The sequence below is a fragment of the Aplysia californica genome, unplaced genomic scaffold, assembly GCF_000002075.1.
Source record: "Aplysia californica isolate F4 #8 unplaced genomic scaffold, AplCal3.0 scaffold00405, whole genome shotgun sequence".
NCBI classification, from domain to species: domain Eukaryota; kingdom Metazoa; phylum Mollusca; class Gastropoda; order Aplysiida; family Aplysiidae; genus Aplysia; species Aplysia californica.
This window is the reverse complement of record NW_004797675.1, coordinates 674,472-693,623: the sequence shown is the minus strand read 5'-3', so window position 1 is coordinate 693,623 and position 19,152 is coordinate 674,472. Positions and strand designations below refer to the sequence as shown.

The following is a 19,152-nucleotide window of genomic DNA, read 5'->3' as shown; positions in this document are numbered from 1 at the left end:
AGAGAGAGAGAGAGAGAGAGAGAGAGAGAGAGAGAGAGAGAGAGAGAGAGACACACAGACAGACAGATAAACAGACAGACAGAGTCAGACATACATACTGACAAACAGACCCACAAACAGCCAGACAGACTTACCAGTGAGCACAGCAACACTGCAGGCCTTGTCTTCTGCTGCCTCAGCCAGGGCTGCAGCGATGCCCCGATACATCTGAAGACACATAATCACTTTCATCTTTAATAGGTGTGTGCGTGCGGGTGTTTGTGTGTGTGTGCGCACTTGTGTGTGTTTGTGTACTTTCTAGTGAACTTGTACACAAAGGCTTATAAATGTGAGTGAGTGAGTGAGTGAGTGAGTGTGTGTGTGTGTGTGTGTGTGTGTGTGTGTGTGTGTGAGTGTGCATGTGTGTGTGTGTGAGAGTGCGAGTAAGAGAGTGTTTGTGTGTTATGAGTATGAGTGTGTGTGGGTGAGCTCATGAATGTAATAGTTTTTAGTTTTAGTAAGGTCTTACTGCGTTGCAACTGCATAAGGTCATATGCGCGCTTAGGGGTGGATGTCAACAGAGAAGTTCAAACGGGGAATCAGGCTTACTCTGCTCACCACTCTAGCCTCAACAGCACAAAGTCCGCTTCAACTATCAAGGCACCCCGGAAATAGCAGTTCACAAGAGAGTGACAAACACACAAAAGAAGTGGAGGAAAAATGACGATAGTAAGGATGTGGAAAGAGAAAGCAGCAGTTCCCCCTTGATGTTCTGGCACAGCATGAGCATGACATTGATAAATCATCCCATTTACAATTCTACTGTGCATAAGAACATGTTAATATCCCCCCTCTGGGAATGGCCTAAAGATAACTTCAGTCAGTAGCACTGCCCTGCTATGCATATTGGGGCTTCAGTTGCAAAGAGGTCAGAAAGGTAAGGCTCACAATAATGCCAAACATGTTGGAGACACAGTGTTTATGTGTTCACCTTTAGTGGGGAATGTCTTTTAGCATGACATAATAACCTACTTCAAAACGGTCCAAACCAGCTATGGCTTATTTATGTGACTGTCTCTACCTTTGTGACATTACGGATAATGTTTTCATTGATATTTCATTATACGTGAATAGCCCTGAAGATCAAACTTCCTGACAGATCAATATAAGTGGTATCTTAAATGTTATTTTTATTTTAACACATATTCTTTTACAATCCCTATAGACATAATTTAGATCATTTTAGGAGGTGAGTTTCCCATCCTGCCTGTTAAGGTCAACACGGACTGAGAGGGATACAACACCCCAGCAAGAAAGACTGAGATACTAAAACAATTCTCCCTTCTACAGAATTAAACTCAGATCTCCTATGTGCAACAACGAAGAACCTTTACCTCACCACAACACTACAGATCAGAGCGTGATGTTTTAAGAACTCATAAACTCTACATGAGTGAGTATAAAAAGGTGAAATTCTTTACCACAAACTTCAACCATCTGCCCACTGCTTGGAAACCTGATCAATTAAAGTGATGACAGAACAACCAACTGAACTTTCGCACTACAAAAACCAAAAGCTTACATCGTGAGTGAGAGCATTATATTTTTTGGGTCTGTTGAGTTGGATCTTGAATATCTTGCCCTCCCTGATGATCTTCAGTCCCTCGTACTGAACTCCGGGCCCAGCATCCTCGGCAGCTGCCGCGCTTTCGGCCTCTGCTCCCAAAAGCTCATCCACGATGGAGATGTAAGCCAACTGGGCATCATCCTGCACAAACAGACACATGAGTTGGAGTAAACAGAAGCTTATCGTTATAATAACGGTCATTTAGTGCAGGGAAAAAGCCAGACAGACAGACAGAAGACAGAAACAGCAGATGGAAAGAAAAGAAGTAGGACCTACAAGTGGGCCTCTCCAACCACCCACACGGATATTGAGTCTTCGTGAAAATGTAAATTATTTTCTTGAGCACAAGCGCAAGTGACACGTGATATGACATTATTGACATTCCCAATGGAAGGTCAATGTCCAGCTAAAAATAAACCAAAACCCCCAAAACAAACAGCATAAACAAATACACGCATGACGAGTTGGTGAAAATCTAAAGATCTTTTGAGAATTAGTAAACAGGGACATGTTATCACATTCACAACGGAAAACGTAAATTTTGAGCAAACAAACTGCCTAAGAAATACACATGAGTTGTTGGAAAGTTTCATAAAATGGGTCGAGTAAGAACAAACCTCTGAAAAATTGACATGGCTGTGATCAAAAAGAAATGTTAATCACATTTTCAATGAAAGACTTAAAATTTCAGGAAAAAAATTGGTGTGAATCTGGAAAACTATAAAAATGGAAGCCGAGACGTTTCAATGAAAGTGTCAAATTGTATTAAAGAGAAGAAAAACAAGAAAAAAAGGGGTCATATTTAGTGCAAGGAATAAGCAAAACCAACAGCACAAGCAACAAATGTGTCACGACACAGTGGAATCAGGTGCTCATCAATCTTTTGTGCATACAGAGTTATTGACATCACCTTAAAGCTTGTTTATTTGTCTACCTTTTGATTTAAAAAATACTCATCTATCTTGAATAGAAGTCAATATATTCGCAATACAGGAGATTGGGAAAACCTGGTTCGAGCAGTAAAATTAGCAAGAAAACAGCTGCCAAAGTTTGGCGATGTCTATAGTTTGAGAGTCCTTGGAAACTGAAAATTTACATTTAATGTGCCTTTAATCAACGTTTTTCAGAAACATTTACAGAAATGTATTTTAAAATGGACATATGAAAATTAGAAAAAATTTGCCGAACACCCAGAAAAATGCCGGTTTTTTAAATTCCATTATTTTGACGAGCGCCTGATTTCACCACGATGCTTCACAAATAGATAATAAAGATGGATGATCTGCCAGTGGCACCCACCAACCACCCACAATAAAAGAGTCACGCATGACAAAAAGTCTGCTGTCTAATCATCATCATGAAGTGCAAGAACTGAAACAAACATCAGCGACTTGATGATTTGCCACGCATTTCTCTGCTCTGACGCACTCTACGAAAACCTTATTGTCCTGGTCTTTCCCAACCGCTCAAGTTCTCTTAGTGGGTTGTTTTTGGTCTACCCATGCCTCTTTTACTTTCAATTTCTCCAGTGAGAGCAAGATGCTGGAGGTGTTTACACCTACTCAAGTGGCCCAGAGACTGCACTTGCCTCTGCCAAATTATTTTTTTTATTTGCAAGCAGCCCACTTAGTCTTATGTCAGCACCGCCTCATTTGGTTTTTTCTCCTTCCATGAGTTTTACAATAGTCTGTTTATCAACTACTCCTGTGGGTGTTCAGATCATTCCCTTTTAAGGTCCAAAATCGCCACAGGACGTATACATGTTTTCATACAAATTCTGTCGCATAAAACAAATATGCAGAAAATTGCACTGCACACCCATAGATGAATGAATAACCTAAAAATGCACAGAAACACATTCTATATGGATGCAAGGATAAAAAACCAATGAAAAAAATAAAACAATCTGGATTATATAAACGTCCCACAAGACATCAGGAAATTGATCCTAAAAGATGGGATCAGGTTTAAACGTAGATTTTGTTAGCTCAATATTTTCTGTCGACATAGGTCTAGCAAATAATATTTGAAATACAGTCAAAAGTGCTCTAATGATCACCTGTCCCAGAAAATCACCTGGTGTAAACGACCTCTTCTTTCTCCCCCCTTTGCCATTTTTCTACATTATACAACACTGTTCAAGAAGACTACTTATCCAAGATGGCCACTTTCCTCCTCGACAGTAGGTGTTCATCTTGGACAGGTTCGACTGGAGATTCAACCGTTCTATTGGAAGGGACAGGAAACATAAAACCAATGTCCGTGGTGGTATAGCACGTAGGTGCTTCACCATCGCATGCTGAAAGGAATTTCTATCAAGTATCTAGGTCTTTCTACTTGGATGTTGCACCCTTGTCAGCCTGGGTTGTGGCCCTGACAGGCTGGGTTGTGGCCCTGACAGGCTGGGTTGTGGCCCTGACAGGCTGGGTCTATCTAGATTGTGTCAATGGGAGTACCAAACACCTACAATTAAAACTACGTAAGAAACAAAAATGACAAAAAGACAAACATACAAACAAAAAAGAATAAAACAAAACAAAATAGCAGACGGACTCACCTGACTCATATCCCCGAGCTCACTCCAAGCCGACCACTTGGCCTTCCCCACAATGTCCATCATGCCGGGCTTGGGTGTGGTGTTCTTGCCTTTGGTAGCCTACACAGACAGAAAGTGATCGGAGTAACAAATTTGAAAAGTAAAAATAAATTTCTCAAGAAGAGCAACTGTATTCCACTGATAAACAAGTTTCCAACTGTTACATTACTGATTTATAAAAAAATCTATTATATCAATTCAGTTTCTAAACTGCGGGACAAAGAAAGAATGATACTTAAAGGTATGGGGGATTTGGAAACTTTTGTGCTATCCGTGTCCCTAGTTCAATTTAGTCAAGTGGTATTGCAGCACATGTGTTAGAGTAAAGAGAAGCACTGCCATACAACAATAGTCATTTAGAAAATGGGAAAAAAAGCAAGACAAGCAGACAGAAACAGGGGAAGTGTAAAAAAGTAAGTCCTGCAAGTGATACCCTTCTACCTTCCATTAAATTATAATGATTTACCACACACGAAATACATTTATCCTTCCTAGAATTTTGAGACCTTGGGAATAGAGTGGAGTTCTCTAATAGGGAGATGAAATCATAAAATATGCAGTCGAAACCCTATATAACAGGGATAATGGGACCAGAGAAAAAGCCGTGTTATATCCGATCCCTGTTAAATCAGAAATGCAGGAGAAGTAAGCATATGTAGACTAATCCAGCTGTATTTATTCATGGGTAGTTTTCCTTGCCACTAGTACCCACGAACAGGGGTTTTTGCCATGTAGCAGGCCTGCGCATGACACATTACGCGCGCATGTAGCTAGACTTGGGGCTAGATCGAAGTCTGCAGCACATCGCAGCCATCTCTGTCTTCACCCGCTGCGTGTGCTTGCAGTGCCATGGCTAGTGTGGGCTAACTCCATCACTGCGTTACTCTCTCTCTCTCTCTTACTTTTTACGCATTGCTAATGAGCCTTTGTCCATGCTATAGCCGATTGGGCTCCGATGAGGCCCTGTTATTGCCGATAACTTTTAATAGAGACAAAGAGTAGGAAAAAAACGAGAATTAAAAAAAATCTGTTATTACTGGATCCCTGTTATAACCCCGCCTGTTATATAATATGGTTTCCACTGTACACAAAGGCAAATCCAGATTTGAAGACGAGGTAGTTACAGAGAAGTAGATGTTATAACACAAATACTTCTATCAGAAGTACTGTCATATCAATTATATACAGATTCACATGCATACCCTGTGCTCTGCGGAAGAAATTTTAAAAGAGAGCATTTATTTTCAATGTTTATGATTATGCGTGGATTAACACACAAAACAGGAGAGGGGATAGACATTACTCATAGAGTCTTTGCACTTCCAAAGTCTGCTGACGTCTAGTCTATGTGACGAATTCAGAAACTTAACACAACATTGCTAAAGTTATTTTTGTTTTCAGTAAAGAGAAGCACACTGACATAGTATTGATCATTTTATTCAAGTAAATAGAGCAAAAAAGATAGTCAGAGACGATAAAGAGAAAGGAAAAAAAAAGTGGGACACACCAAGGCATCCTCCAACCACCTGCCACAACACCGCCGTCACTCTAAAATAAGAAAAAAACATAATTCCGGCACAACAATATGTCTTTTCAACTTGCAATGACAATACCTGTTTGAAAAGTGCGTACATCTTCAACTTCACATCGTTTCCAGGAGCTTCTGAAAGAGTGTTGAGACGCTCTTTTGCACCCTCAAACTTTGCGTCATGGGCGGGCCTGGCACAAACTGCAGATGCATGGAAACACCTGCCCGACAGTTGCTTGACCCCAACATTCCTGTTTGGATTTTTAAAATGATGAAAGAAATGAAATGTCACATTTTCAGTTAAAGAATAAAAAATAGATTTTCATGAGTGAACCTTAATTCACACATCTCATTAAAGATAGAACACATTTCATTCTGCAAAAAGCGAAAGCACACTTAGATTTAAACCCTCATGACATATTCGAGTGTTTTTTAAATGCAGTGACCACGTTCACAGTGCCCTGAATGTAGTTTGCAGGCTTCGTTCACAGTGCCCTGAATGTAGTTTGCAGGCTACGTTCACGGCGCTCTGAATGTAGTTTGCAATTTAAGAATGATTTTGCCCACTTCAACCCCCTATCCTTTTAACTTTTGCTTCTTTTTTTCACCGCCTCCCACCCTCTTCCAGCCTTAGCCTTCTTCCATTCTCCCTTGCTTCTTCGAACGACTTTCATTTTCAAATTGTCGAGTGTTGCTGGGTCCGCACACGGGAAGAGGATCAAAGCCGTGGTCCGCTCTGAGCGAGCAAGGCCTTGTCGACCATGCCTGTTTTGCTGTGCCTGCCTTCGCCCTTCGTAAACTCTGTGCATTCGGACCACCACTGCATTATTTTCCACTTGAGTATTCCTGTGCTGTTCCCTCATTCACTTTGAGCGACCGCAGCGTTTCAGTCGTGCCTCTGGTGCTAATGGTGGATGATTCATAGGGTTGGAGTCTGCTCGATTAAGCGAAGGCTTGCGAGCACCAGACGGCTCGTGCCAGAGGCTTGCGAGCAGGCTTGACCTTTGCCCGCTACCGGAGTTGCTACTCGTGGACGGCGGACAGGCTTACTGATTTGTGTCGTGACGTCACAAACTCTTGTTTACTGAGCGTGCGATACTTCTGCCCGCGTGCCGCACGCTGACAAGCCCTAAAAAACCCTCACACTTCCAGCAATGGCGCTGTTTGGGGAGGGGAGGGGGTGGTATGGCTGGGAAAGCGAGAGGTGTTCGCCACCCCTCGCTTTCCGTAGAACCCGCCCCTCCCCTTACGCCTCCTGGTGTGACAGGGTTTTATTTGTCTTGTTTTTTGGTTCAGTTTTTTCAAGCATGATATACCATTTAAAACGAAAATTGTCAGACTGGCAAACATCGGGAAACGCATTTAGCCTAAACTCTTACGTCCGTGACACTGTTATGCAAAACATCAAACAAAATAAGCAAAGTCAACACTTGTATTTTATTCTCGTGTCTATTGGGCTCATAAACAAAAAAACCCAACACAAATTGAAAACCAAACAGCAAAAGAGGAGAATTTCATTTTAAAAAATAAACCCTGTGCTGTCTCTCACACCCTTACCATGAAATCCGCCATAAATCCAATGCATCAAACAAACGTGAGGGACCATGGGACAGAAGTGAAGGCGTTGGAGGGAGAGGTAGGCATGGAGAAGTTGAAGGGAAGGGTAATCCTGGAGAAATTGAAGGGAGGGGCGAGCCTGACGTTGGGGATAGAGGCGGAGGGGAAGGTGCTGGACGTGATGATGGTCTAGCAGCATGTAGGCCTTTCAGCTCCCTTTGCCGCTCATTGTATTTACGTTGATATTCAGCATTCTTTACCTTTGCCCATCGCTTTTTCTGCGGAGTCTGGCGTGCCCGAGACTGGCGTCGCAATTCTCCTCTGTGTGCCCGCCTCTCTTCCTCTGTCATTTCCTTCGGTCTCTTTTCTGGGCACCCGTTATGAGTAGGGGAAGATTGTTCAATTTTTAAGACTCCACTACCTTCACCCCTCCTCCTCTCCTGCAGGCGTCTCCATCTGAGTCTGGGAATGCAACAATGAACAGTTAATTACTTGACTGAAAATTGCCAGCAGTAGCTTCCAAAGAGTCAAAAGCAAAGATAAATAATACATTAAACATTTTATTTTTCATCCTGCATACACCTACGTCCCACATTTCAGTTTGATGATGCTGCAGCCCAAAGGCAGGGAACCCAAACACTAGAAATGAAAAAGAAAATTGCTTCCAAAATAACAATCCATCAATGAGCCTACCTTGCGTTTTCCTGCTCTCTCTTCTTTTCTGCTACCATATCTTTTGTGTGGGGCTGCGTCTCCCACTTCAGCTTCTTGGCATCCCTTCTCTCCTTTGCATCCTTTCGCTGCTTTTCACGATATGCGGCCCACTTCTCAGGATCCTCCCTTTTCATTTTTTCACGGTATTTAGCAGTTTTTGATGACATTTTCAATGATGTTGGCTGTTGTTGAGAATTGAAAAATTGAAAGGCATTCAAAATATTGTCTACAAAAACATACGATTCTTAAAACATTTATTAGCTGCATCATCTGGATCAGTTCTAAATCAGGTGTTCTTACTTACACATAGATCTAGTCTTAAACGCCAAAAAATCTTATTCTAGATCTAGGGTCTAAATCTAAGGTGTGCTTATTGGGCCACAGGGGCATATATAAAATTCCCCCCCCCCCCAATCCACAAATGATAATTTTAAATGAAAATGCAACAGCAAAATCCCCATTAAATATCAGAGAAATTATTTTATATTATAATTATACACTTCTCTAAGGCTTAAGTCAATATTATATTTTATACCAGAAAGTAAGTCAATTTCTACTATAATATTAAGGAAGTATAGATCTAGATCTTGAATGACTTCCAAACCAACAAGATCCCAAAAGATAACAAAAACTCATTTGTGTTATTAAGGATACAGAATGCTAATAGTAATAGCCATATTTCTTATTTCTTATTTAATCTTAACAATCAAAAACTATTAAAGCTAGAGAAAGAACGAAAAGTCCTCTGATCTTCAAAAATAGCTCAACAAATTAGTCCATCAATCACATATTTTCAATTGAGAATGTATAGTTTTCCAATCTAATGCTAAAAATAAAAAGATGAACAATAGCTAAGAAGTTAGAGAACAAGTTGGGACAATACCATGTATGAAATACTTTGAAAAACAACGCATAAAATGGCCCATGTGGGCCAATAAGCCCCAGCTTATTTGCCCATGTGGGCCAATAAGAGCAGCCTTTTTACTTAGGCCGGCACTATTTCTCCGAACGTTCGGGAAAATAAGGCTGGGCACTATTTCTCCGAACGTTCGGGAAAATAAAGCTGGGCACTATTTCTCCGAACGTTCAGGAAAATAAAGCTGGGCACTATTTCTCCGAACACTCTGAAATACCATCCTTTCTCGCAAATTTAGGATATTATATAGATCTATAATTATAGTATGGGCCTACCAAAGATTGTTCGTATACAATATGGTTCAATCGGTCCAAAAAATGTCTGCCGTAAATATTTATATAAAGAAATGCTACAATTCCAAACAGTTTTTCGCTATAGATATGACGTGTTGCCTATGAAGGGTGCTGCTTTTAAACGTAATGTGTTGTGTTCACTCATGTGCTGTCTAGATCTAGATCTACGGAGGGTTATTGATAACGACACATAGAACTGGCATCTGCGTTTGTCACTGCTGCACTGACACTGGCAAGCCCCTTAATGTGTGTGATTCCATAATTTACATGTAATATCCTGTACTTGTTTTTAAATTACGCACATTTAGGGTTAAAACTGCCAATCTTCTTCGGACAGGTGGACACACGCCCTTATTTATTAATGTTTGTTGTTGTTTATGGGCTGTTCTAATTTTGATTTCTTTCTGTTGTGAAACCTTTCTTTTTCACGTTTTTACACCCATCTAAAAATCTCATCTAGACTAGCTGTTAAAAATTGAAATAGATATAGAACCAAAAATTTGCTCCTGTGTGTGTGTGTGTGTATGTATGTGTGAGTGTTTGAGTGTGTCTGTGTGTGGTAGTAAGTGGAGAGTGAGGAGTGTGTGTGTGTGTTTGTTTTTCGGGCTTTATTTCAGCCTTTATTTAGTAACAGTTCAAAGTATACAAAAATAGAAACACAGGATCCATTCACTCCAGGACTCATGAGTCATTCGTCTCTTTCAGTTTCACTCTTTCATTCAATTCCCGTGTTCTCTCCCGCGGCTCATCCCCGTCCGCATGACTCTCATACCCCACCCCATCCCTCCAGGCACACACAAAGAAAATCTCACTTGTTCCCTGCGAACCATGGACAATAATATAGGCAAAACACCGCCTGAGCTGCATTCCTTTTGTTCGTGAGCTGTGGACCAGGCCAGGGGTGGTCAGTGTCGTCGTCTTGTAGTTGCTGTCGCCTGTGGATACACTCGCACATTCTTCCTTTCACCCGCTCTTTCACTCACACTGTCTCTCCATCCACAGTTCAGCTCGTCATACGTTCAAAAGTTGCCCACTAGTTATGTTTAGTTAGTGTGTGTACATGTGCATGATGGTGGTGGGTGTGTGGTGGGTGTTACTGAAGGTTGTCTGTAGGCGGGTTTGCCATGCGGTACGTGTTCCTTCCCAGACCAGAGGCAGAATGAAAGTTGGCGCCGAACTCTCGCAATAAATAGGCAAAAAATCACGAGACCGGAAGCCGAAAACCGTTCGGAGAAATAAAGATCGGCACTATTTCTCCGAACGTTCGGAGAAATAGTCACTTCGTTTTACTTATGCACCCACACAAGATGCATTGATTTGAGGGCTAAACTGCCATAGTTTTAGCTGCAGAACACACATATGACCACTAAAACCATTGCAAATCAATTGTTTTCAAGTAAATATCAATCCTAATTGCCAAAACATCAAATCATTGTGAAATGCAGGGGGGCATGCCCCCCTGAAACCCCCTCAAAATCTTTTTAGGTCCGGGCGGAAATTCCCCATAATATAGTTAAATTTACTATTTTCAAACATCAATAACTTAATAACTATTGATTTGCGACAAAAATGAAGGCCATTATAATCGTGTTCAGCATGCAAATTACTACTAGAATTTTTAAAAAATCTAAATTCTAGAGACTAGACTAGAGATTCTCTATCTCCCAGTGAGAAGTTTATGTAGATATTTAGTACAAAATCCATGCCACACGATACTGACAAACCAGAAATAAAGCACCAAAAACCCATTAGAAAGACTTATAACAAGCGTCGGAACAGTCTGTTAGACTACGGAACCACCATCCGCACCGATCTGGGCGACTCGAAGCATCCATCGGCATACAACAAAAACAATCATAACAGAATGTACTATTTTTGTCCCTAACGTCATTTGTTTACTTCTTACATGTGGTGTTGCAGTCTTTTATTCAATACAAAGTAAATACAAATGACAAAAAATGCGTGTAATTGGGTAATTAGTAACGGATTCCGACGTTGGTGTTTACGTAAACGTCTTATAACAAAACAGATTTGGAAAACACCACAAAACACCTACCTCTACGAAAACGACGCTGAAGAAGGAAAGAATGGTGCCAAACTGAATCAACTGCTTGCCTCGCCTTGCGGGAAGTCCTCAGAATCTTCCGTAAATCTCCGAGAAATGACGAGTTCGAACGAAAGATAGCGGAGACTTAGAGGGCGTTGGTCACAAACACAGAATTCTTCTGTGGTCACAAATGACGAGCTGGTGGTGGGCAAATTTGCCGGAAACGAGTATCAGCAAATCCCAGTACCAAATCCAGTAGATCCCATGTACTCCCAAATCCCAGTACCAAAATCAAATCCTGGGACTCATTAGGTAGAGAGTATACTCCCCTTCTAGTTCTTGTGGAAGAAAGAAAAAGGTAGATCTAGATCTAGATCTAGACTAGATCTAGGTCTAGATCTAGATCTATACTCTAGACCCAAATTTTTAAAAAACAAAAATAAAAGTTATATGGTGTGACAGATGAAATTAGGTGTATCAACATATTAATTAAAAATCGGCATTTCAAATCGTGGAGGAAATTATTTTAAAATGCGTAAACGGTTGTCAAAAAAAGCAAAACTTATATTATGACCAAATCGGGTTGTCATACTTGCTTTGACGCGAGAATTTTTACGGATTTTCCCGAAAAAGAGGTACTCGCACTCGTCATCGGTAGGCCCAATGATTATAATTTTATCGAAGTGACAATTCCAAGCCAAGACGGATTAATTAAGAAGACGGGACAAGACGGAATAAGAAGACGGGACAACTCTTCTTTACGCCATGTGACAAGCGCAGGCCCTCCTACTTTTCCTGCTGCGCTTATAACTCGCTGGACTGGCGATAGTTTACATTGGTTACAATGCAAGGCTACTGATCATCTCGGGCGATATGTCTTGCCTAGGCCTACTAAAATTAATATATTTGAGAGAGAGAGAAGAGCGCGAGAGAGAGAAAGAGAGAGAGAGAGAGAGAGAGGATGAGAGAGAGAGAGAGAGAGAGAGAGAGGATGAGAGAGAGAGAGAGGATGAGAGAGAGAGAGGATGAGAGAGAGAGAGAGAATTTTTTAATGAATAAAAGTAGCCTATATCTAGATCTAAAGTCTGGGATCTAGAACTAGAATCTAGATCTCTAGATCTAGATATCTATAATCTAGGCCTAGATCTAGATATAGATCTAAATAAGAAACACGTAAAAATTACTACAGGGGCAATTAGGCCTAGAGTGATTTTCCCATTTAGTGCAAACGGGACTGCTATCGTACAGGAGTGCCATTGTTTCTTAACTTCAGTTCATGATCATTAATCTGGCAGTGCAGTCAACAGCAGTTAGGCTACTGGACTCTAGCAGTGGCAGTCTTACCTTTTCAAGCGCTGACTGCATGGGGTGGGTTGTTTGGGGGGGGGGGGGGGGCAGTAGCTTAGTTTTTAAATGTTGTCTGGTGTTTATCGTTTCTTTATTTAAAAATAACGTGTTCTTAAGCCCCCAACGACACAATATTAAGTTTCCTTTCCTCAATTAAAGAAGCTTGAATAGCTTCAAACAGTCCCACAGCTTCTGACCAGGCGTACAAGCAGAAGGAACTATAATACATGCATGTATGGCTTTCATTTTTGTGGGGCATATAGATTCTAGATTTTCCTTTTTCTCAAAGTCTTAGACTTGTCACATATGACTGGAGACATTTTCCTAAGAAAGTACCCACTGCTGTATGTGACAACATTTTCAAACTGCACCAGGTACTCTGCTTTCAGTGACTTGATGAGGTTAGTCATTTGTGGCTGCTCCTCTTTTTGGACTTTATATTCTGAGCACATAGGTGGTGCAATGTTTGATTATAGGCTTATAGATCTACTACCAGGAAGCAAAACTGCAAGGAAGTGGTCAATGTCATCTTTACAGTTAAATTCAAACCAGGACTGGTCAGAGGACTTTATTTACCATTATTAGGCAAAAATCATGTGTGCAAAAATCTTGGGGGTAGGGGAAGGATTGTCTCTGTGACTGCTTTTTCCTTTGATAGTTGCAAAAAGGTTTTCAACACAATCCTGATTTAGCATGTTGCTGAATAAATACTTACCACCCCCCCCACAGTTTCCTTGACCAGAATCAAAAGGGCTTGAATAATTTGTATCCAGCCTTTATTAATGCTAGGAAGGGTTTTTGATGCGTTTTTTTCTGTTTGTTGAGTGTTTTTTTAGTGTGTTTTTTTGTTTATTTTTGGGGGTTTCACTGCCATATTTCAAATTGTTTCAACCAACCAATGCTATATTTCAAGAGGGGAATGTGGGGTGGAGTTGGTTTTTTGCAGATGACTTTGCTAGTATAAATTGTAGAAAAGCATTGAAGAAACTGTCAAACCTGCTATGAAAAAGGATGTGGCAGAAACAGATTTACTTGGCAGAGGAATGCCATCCTATCAGCAACTTAATAGTGGCTCAGAACATGAGCTACAACAGCTGCAAAAACAGAAATTTTTGTTTAGTTCGTTTGTTTAGTATGGGGTTTTACGGCACTCGCAACTGCATAAGGTCATATGAGCGAGCGAAACACAAGTTGGTTGCATTCGCAACAGTTCACTGCACAGTTGAGTTGGTCAACTATTAGTCTTTAAAATGTCAAGATATTAATTCGGTGTAAATATATTTTCAATTTAAAACAACTCTAATAAATAAGAATAAAATTTTTAACAATATTGTTTCATTTTATAATTTTCCATAAAGGCCAATGGCCTTCATAAAATCCAAGATTCTGTTGGGACCAACGACGGAAAAAATGTCTTGCAATTTCTCGCATTTGAAGTATTTCCTTCAGATCTCTCCAAAGTCTAGACATTCGGTTAAGATGTGTCTAATGGTAAAATCTGTGTCGCATCCGACACAAAAAGGCTTCTCATCTCCCTGTAGGAGGTATTTGTGGGTCAGGGCCGTGTGTCCGATGCGCAATTGAGTAAAAATGACTTCGTCTCATCTGGAGAGGTCCGAAGGATTTCGTGGTTCCAGTTTGGGTTTTTTTACAGTTTGTTATTTTTCTGTTTTTTCCTGTGGCTCTCCCACAGACTGGAGGTGAACTTTTTGACTTTATTTTTTTTAAAGTCAGTGTGGGAGTGTTCGTCGTTGATCCCAACAGAAGGGATGAGGATTTCTTCGCCAGGTCGTCTACCTGCTCGTTTCCTCGGATGCCCACATGGCTAGGTATCCATGCGAACATGATATTTTTTCCTGTTTCAGATAGGGTGTGAATTTTCTGTTGTAGCCTTACTATTTTTGGGTGTAGGAGTGTGTAGTTTGTGAGTGAGGTGATGCAAGACAGAGAGTCAGAAAGGATAAGGAAAGATTTGTTGGGAGAATTTTCTACGGAGTCCAGTGCCATGTCAATGGCAGTGGCCTCTGCAGAGAAAATGGAGGCTCCAGGAAGGAGTCTCCTCTGGTGTGTACTGTTGGAAGATAGGGCTGCGGCGCCCACATTATTGTCTTTTTTGGAGCCATCCGTGAAGATGAGCTCCGCACCAGGGTATTTATCTATTAGATTTTTGTATTCTGCTTTAAAATTTTGGTTTTTGTGCTTTCTTTGTTGCTTGTGTTGTTTTGTTTAGTGTATGGGGTTTTACGGCGCTCGCAACTGCATAAATAAGGTCATAATATGAGCGCGCGAAACAGAAGTTAGTTTTGTTCACAACAGTATACTATGCAGCTGGCTCGGGTCAGTAGTTAGATCTTAAAATGTTAAAATGTTTTAAAATCAGTGTAAATATATATATTTTCAATCTAAAACAATTTTCCTAGATTAGATATCTAGAATCTAGATAACATAAAAAATTTTAATAGTTCAATTTCACTTTATAATTTGCCATAAAGCCATAAAAGCCAATGGCCTTCATAAAATTCAAAATTCCATTGGGACCAATGACGGAAAACATGTCTTGCAATTTTTAGCATTTATAATATTTCCTTCGGATCTCTCCAAAGTCTACATTCGGTTAAAATGTGTCCAATGGTAAAATAGTCTACTAGATCTAGACGTAGAGATCTATGATGATGATCTCTTGACTAGAACTAGATTTAGATCTATCTAGATTTCTAGATCTAGATATAGATCTAGAAAGTGGCTATTCTCACCCGCCCAGAAGTTCTCGCAAGATCAACTCCTCCCCTCTTCTCTCTCTCTCTCTGTCTCTTTCTGAATACTGTCTATCGGTGTGGACGATCAAATTGACCAAAACAAAGTTAAAATATGATGTTAAAACACAAAAGTAAATTAATTTGGTTGTCTACAAAGATGCTACGGCTATTAAATTTTCGAATCGAGCCGAACTACGCGGGTCGTCATTTTGTTTTGCCCGGAAATTCTCGCGCTACTCCTCTCTCTCTTTCTCTCTCTCTCTCCACTGCCCACAGACAAAATGTACGCTTTTAGTAGGCTACAGTTGTAATGGAACGTTTGTTCACGGCACAGAATTCTACAATTTTTCTGTTATCACATTTGTAGAATTCTGTGGTTTAGGGTGAACGCAAAATTTGGTGAACGCGCACCGGGTGAGAATAGCCACAAGACTCGCCTGCACTATTCTCACTCCGGGTGAGAATAGAGGTGGCCATAGATCTATTATATCTAGCCTATATATAGACTAGATATCTAGATCTAGACTAGATTCTAATCTAGATCTATAGATCTAAAATCTATATATCTAGATCTAGATCTAGGACATCTAGATCTATATAATAAGATATCTAGATCTCTAGATCTAGATCTAGATCTAGATTCTAGATCTAGATTCTAGATCTAGAATCTAGATTAGATCTAGATTCTATATCTAGATTTCTAGATCTAGATTAGATCTAGATTCTAGATCTGACTAGAGATCTAGAATCTAGATATCTAGATCTAGATCTAGATCTATACTATAATATAGATAGAAAATCTAGATCTAGAAGATTTATGTCATAACAAAATAGCAGTAAGACATATGAAAACGTGCAGGTTCAGACTATCTCCACTTACAAATCAGCAACAAGCTACAAAAGAACCAATAAAACGAAGGTGAGCATACCCAAACTTGTTTCTTGTAAGTGCACTGAGAGTTGGGAGGACTTTGATCCCTGCCATAACACTGTGCGCTGCCATCTTGGAACAAACTTGTCAGGCTATTATTTGACTGGACTGTTTGAACTGCTAGACTTGATAGGCAACCGTTTAGATCTAGGCCTATTATTTTATAGATTAAGGCTAAGTGGTGACCTCGAACAAGACCTGAATAAGTCGACAAAAATAGAATTACTGTGCCGAATTACGAAGAAAGTCCAAAATAAGTTACACTTAAATGGGTTTTTGTGTGTGTGTGTTAAAAAAAACAACCAGTGTTTCAGTGAGCTTTGCTCTTCCATAAAATCTTTCCGACACTCTGATAACGTGTTCTTGTATTTGAACTTAGTACTCTGAACTTTCATCCAACACCATAGATGTACACACACACTCTCTCTCTCTCTCTCTCTCTCTCTCTCTCTCTCTCTCTCTCTCTCTCTCCATGCTCTTAAGTATGGGGTCCTCCAGGGCTCAGTCCTCGGTCCAGTTTTGTTCACCATTTATACTCAACCACTTGTCAACGAAATACTTAAGTATGACTTAAAATACCATTTCTATGCTGATGATACCCAAATTTGTGGTTCAACATTGTTTACCAACTTAGATGAACTTGTCCATCGTGCTGAAAATTGTATTGCCTTAGTGAAAAACTGGATGAACAAAAATAAATTGATGTTGAATGATAATAAAACAGAAGTCATTCTGACAGGCAATGCAAAGTCTGTTAAAGAGGTTGACCATTATCACATTACAATTGGTGATGCAAAAATTTTATTTTCAGGAAAAGTTAAGAATCTTGGCATCTATTTTGATTCCAGTTTGTCAATGTGGGCCGAGGTAAATCATCTAATCAGCTGCATGTATTTAGAAATAAGAAAACTTAGTAAAATATGACATCTGATCAATACAAAGTATACTGCTTTGCTAGTAACTAGCTTAATTCTATCAAAACTCGATTATTATAACTCCTTGTTATCAGTAATATCACTGGAGAAAGTTAAAAGACTTCAAACTGTCCAAAACAAAGCTGCACGTTTAGTTTTACGGAAAAGAAAGCGAGACTCTGCTAAACCTCTTTTACGAACTTTGCATTGGCTTCCTGTTGAAAAAAGGATTGTGTACAAGTTGGCCACCCTATGTCACAAATGTTTGAATGGTAATGCACCATCATATTTATCAAATCTGTTAAGACTGTACATTCCAACTCGCAGTTTAAAGTCATCAGCTGACAAAAAGAAATTTATTTTACCATCTATGGAACTTAAAACAATGGGTGAAAGAGCATTTGAATACCAAGGCCCCAAGATCTGGAATGCTTTACCAAGTTCTTTGAGAGAAATCAAATCTTTTGATTCATTCAAATGCCAACTGAAGTCGTTTCTGTTTTTAAATTAATATGAATATTTGGAATAATTTTCTTTAGTCAGAACCTTAGCGTACAAACGCTAAGGTCAGAACACAACGTTTCATGTTACTGTTGTATGTTGTACTGTATTGTAAAGCGTTCAAGAGCCTGTGTACTTTATTCGGGGTTGAGCGCTATATAAATGTCATTTATTATTATTATTACACACACACACACACACACACACACACACACACACACACACACACACACATCTTCACTACCCTTGGAAATGCATTTTACGAAAGAGATGTTTGTATAAAAACTGTCAATTATTGGTACGTAGTCCAATTGTCGCGCTAGACTGGCCTCTATGGCCAAAGTTCCAAGACTTGTGAGTCTGTCTTGACACATTGTGGACCGCAAAATGTTTTTCACCCGAGAAAGGGTACTGAAGGAACCTTCAGCTTGCGCAACTGTGACAGGCAAAGTGCTGAAGATTTTCAACATGATTACAACGTTTGGAAACAAAGCATCTAGTTTCAGGGAATGAAGTCTGTTCAGCAACTGAAGAGGCAGCATGACATTTTCTCCAATGTTCGCCGAGTGAATCACTTTCAAATGTTCAAACTCTTGCGCAAGGTCTGCTGATGCATCCACAGCATATTCCGTGTGCAATTTGTTTGCAAAAATCACGAATTACGCCGATATCCTCTAGGGGATATTTCCACAAAACACTAAATAACGAATCGAGTTTTGTCACTGCATTATACCTTGTCGTCAAATTTCCAAGAAGGCAGTCAATGAGGACATAAAAAACTTCTTGAATTTGTTCTCGGGATTTTGGCTGTCTGTTACATCTTCTATCTCGTCTGCAAAAAGCCTTCTTTTCTTTAGCCGTTTTTCTGTTTCGGCGAATGAATGCTCAATCTCATAGTTATCTGTTACTAATTTGGACTCACTCAAGATTGCGTCCCATTCATCTCGTAAGCTTTTCAGATCTTTAATCAGACTGTTCATATCTGCCACCTCAACGTCAAACGTTGCATCTCGTGCTTGAAGTACTCTATTTCTGTGATCGATTGCTGTGAGGATTTTGAGCCAAACAGATGCCATTATCAAACGTTCAAATAATGCAAAGTAGGCCTACTTAAGAATACCAATCAAATCTGGACGTGTTTCTGGAGTGAGGTTCATTTGAAGAACAGTTTGAACAACTTCTCTCAGTCCCCCGATGTGAGCCGCAAAAGGCCTGACACAGTACTGACACTGTCAACACGTGCTGACCAACGTGTCTCAGACATACTGTGAAAAGAGCTGGGAATGTTTTCCTTCAAAAGTGCCCACCTTTGTGGACTGGAGCTAAAACGTTATACAGCTTTTGTACAACTCCAAAGAAAGTTATGACTGTTGAACAGCTTTCTGCAGAATGCACGCCACACAACAAAAATAAAGTGTGTCTGTATGGGGGTGGGGGCGGGAGGCG

At 40.1% G+C, this 19,152-nt stretch overlaps 1 protein-coding gene across 2 annotated transcripts in view; it reads right to left on the bottom strand.

The window, feature by feature from the left end:
- LOC101850899 (enoyl-CoA delta isomerase 2) overlaps positions 1-16,418 on the bottom strand; it is a 28,641-nt gene extending 12,223 nt beyond the window's left edge. Inside the window, exons 1-7 of one of the 2 annotated variants that reach the window (XM_005104123.3) lie at positions 11,267-11,568; positions 7,981-8,183; positions 7,288-7,749; positions 5,816-5,981; positions 4,164-4,262; positions 1,562-1,747; positions 135-207 (exon numbers count right to left, since the gene is read on the bottom strand). In XM_005104123.3, coding sequence (XP_005104180.1) covers positions 135-207; positions 1,562-1,747; positions 4,164-4,262; positions 5,816-5,981; positions 7,288-7,749; positions 7,981-8,168 — 1,174 coding nt within the window. In that variant the 5' untranslated portion in view covers positions 8,169-8,183; positions 11,267-11,568. Of the gene's footprint in view, positions 1-134; positions 208-1,561; positions 1,748-4,163; positions 4,263-5,815; positions 5,982-7,287; positions 7,750-7,980; positions 8,184-11,266; positions 11,569-16,289 lie in introns of those variants that run through there. The other variant, XM_005104125.3, reaches the window with a different exon arrangement.
- Positions 16,419-19,152: the final 2,734 nt, after the last annotated feature.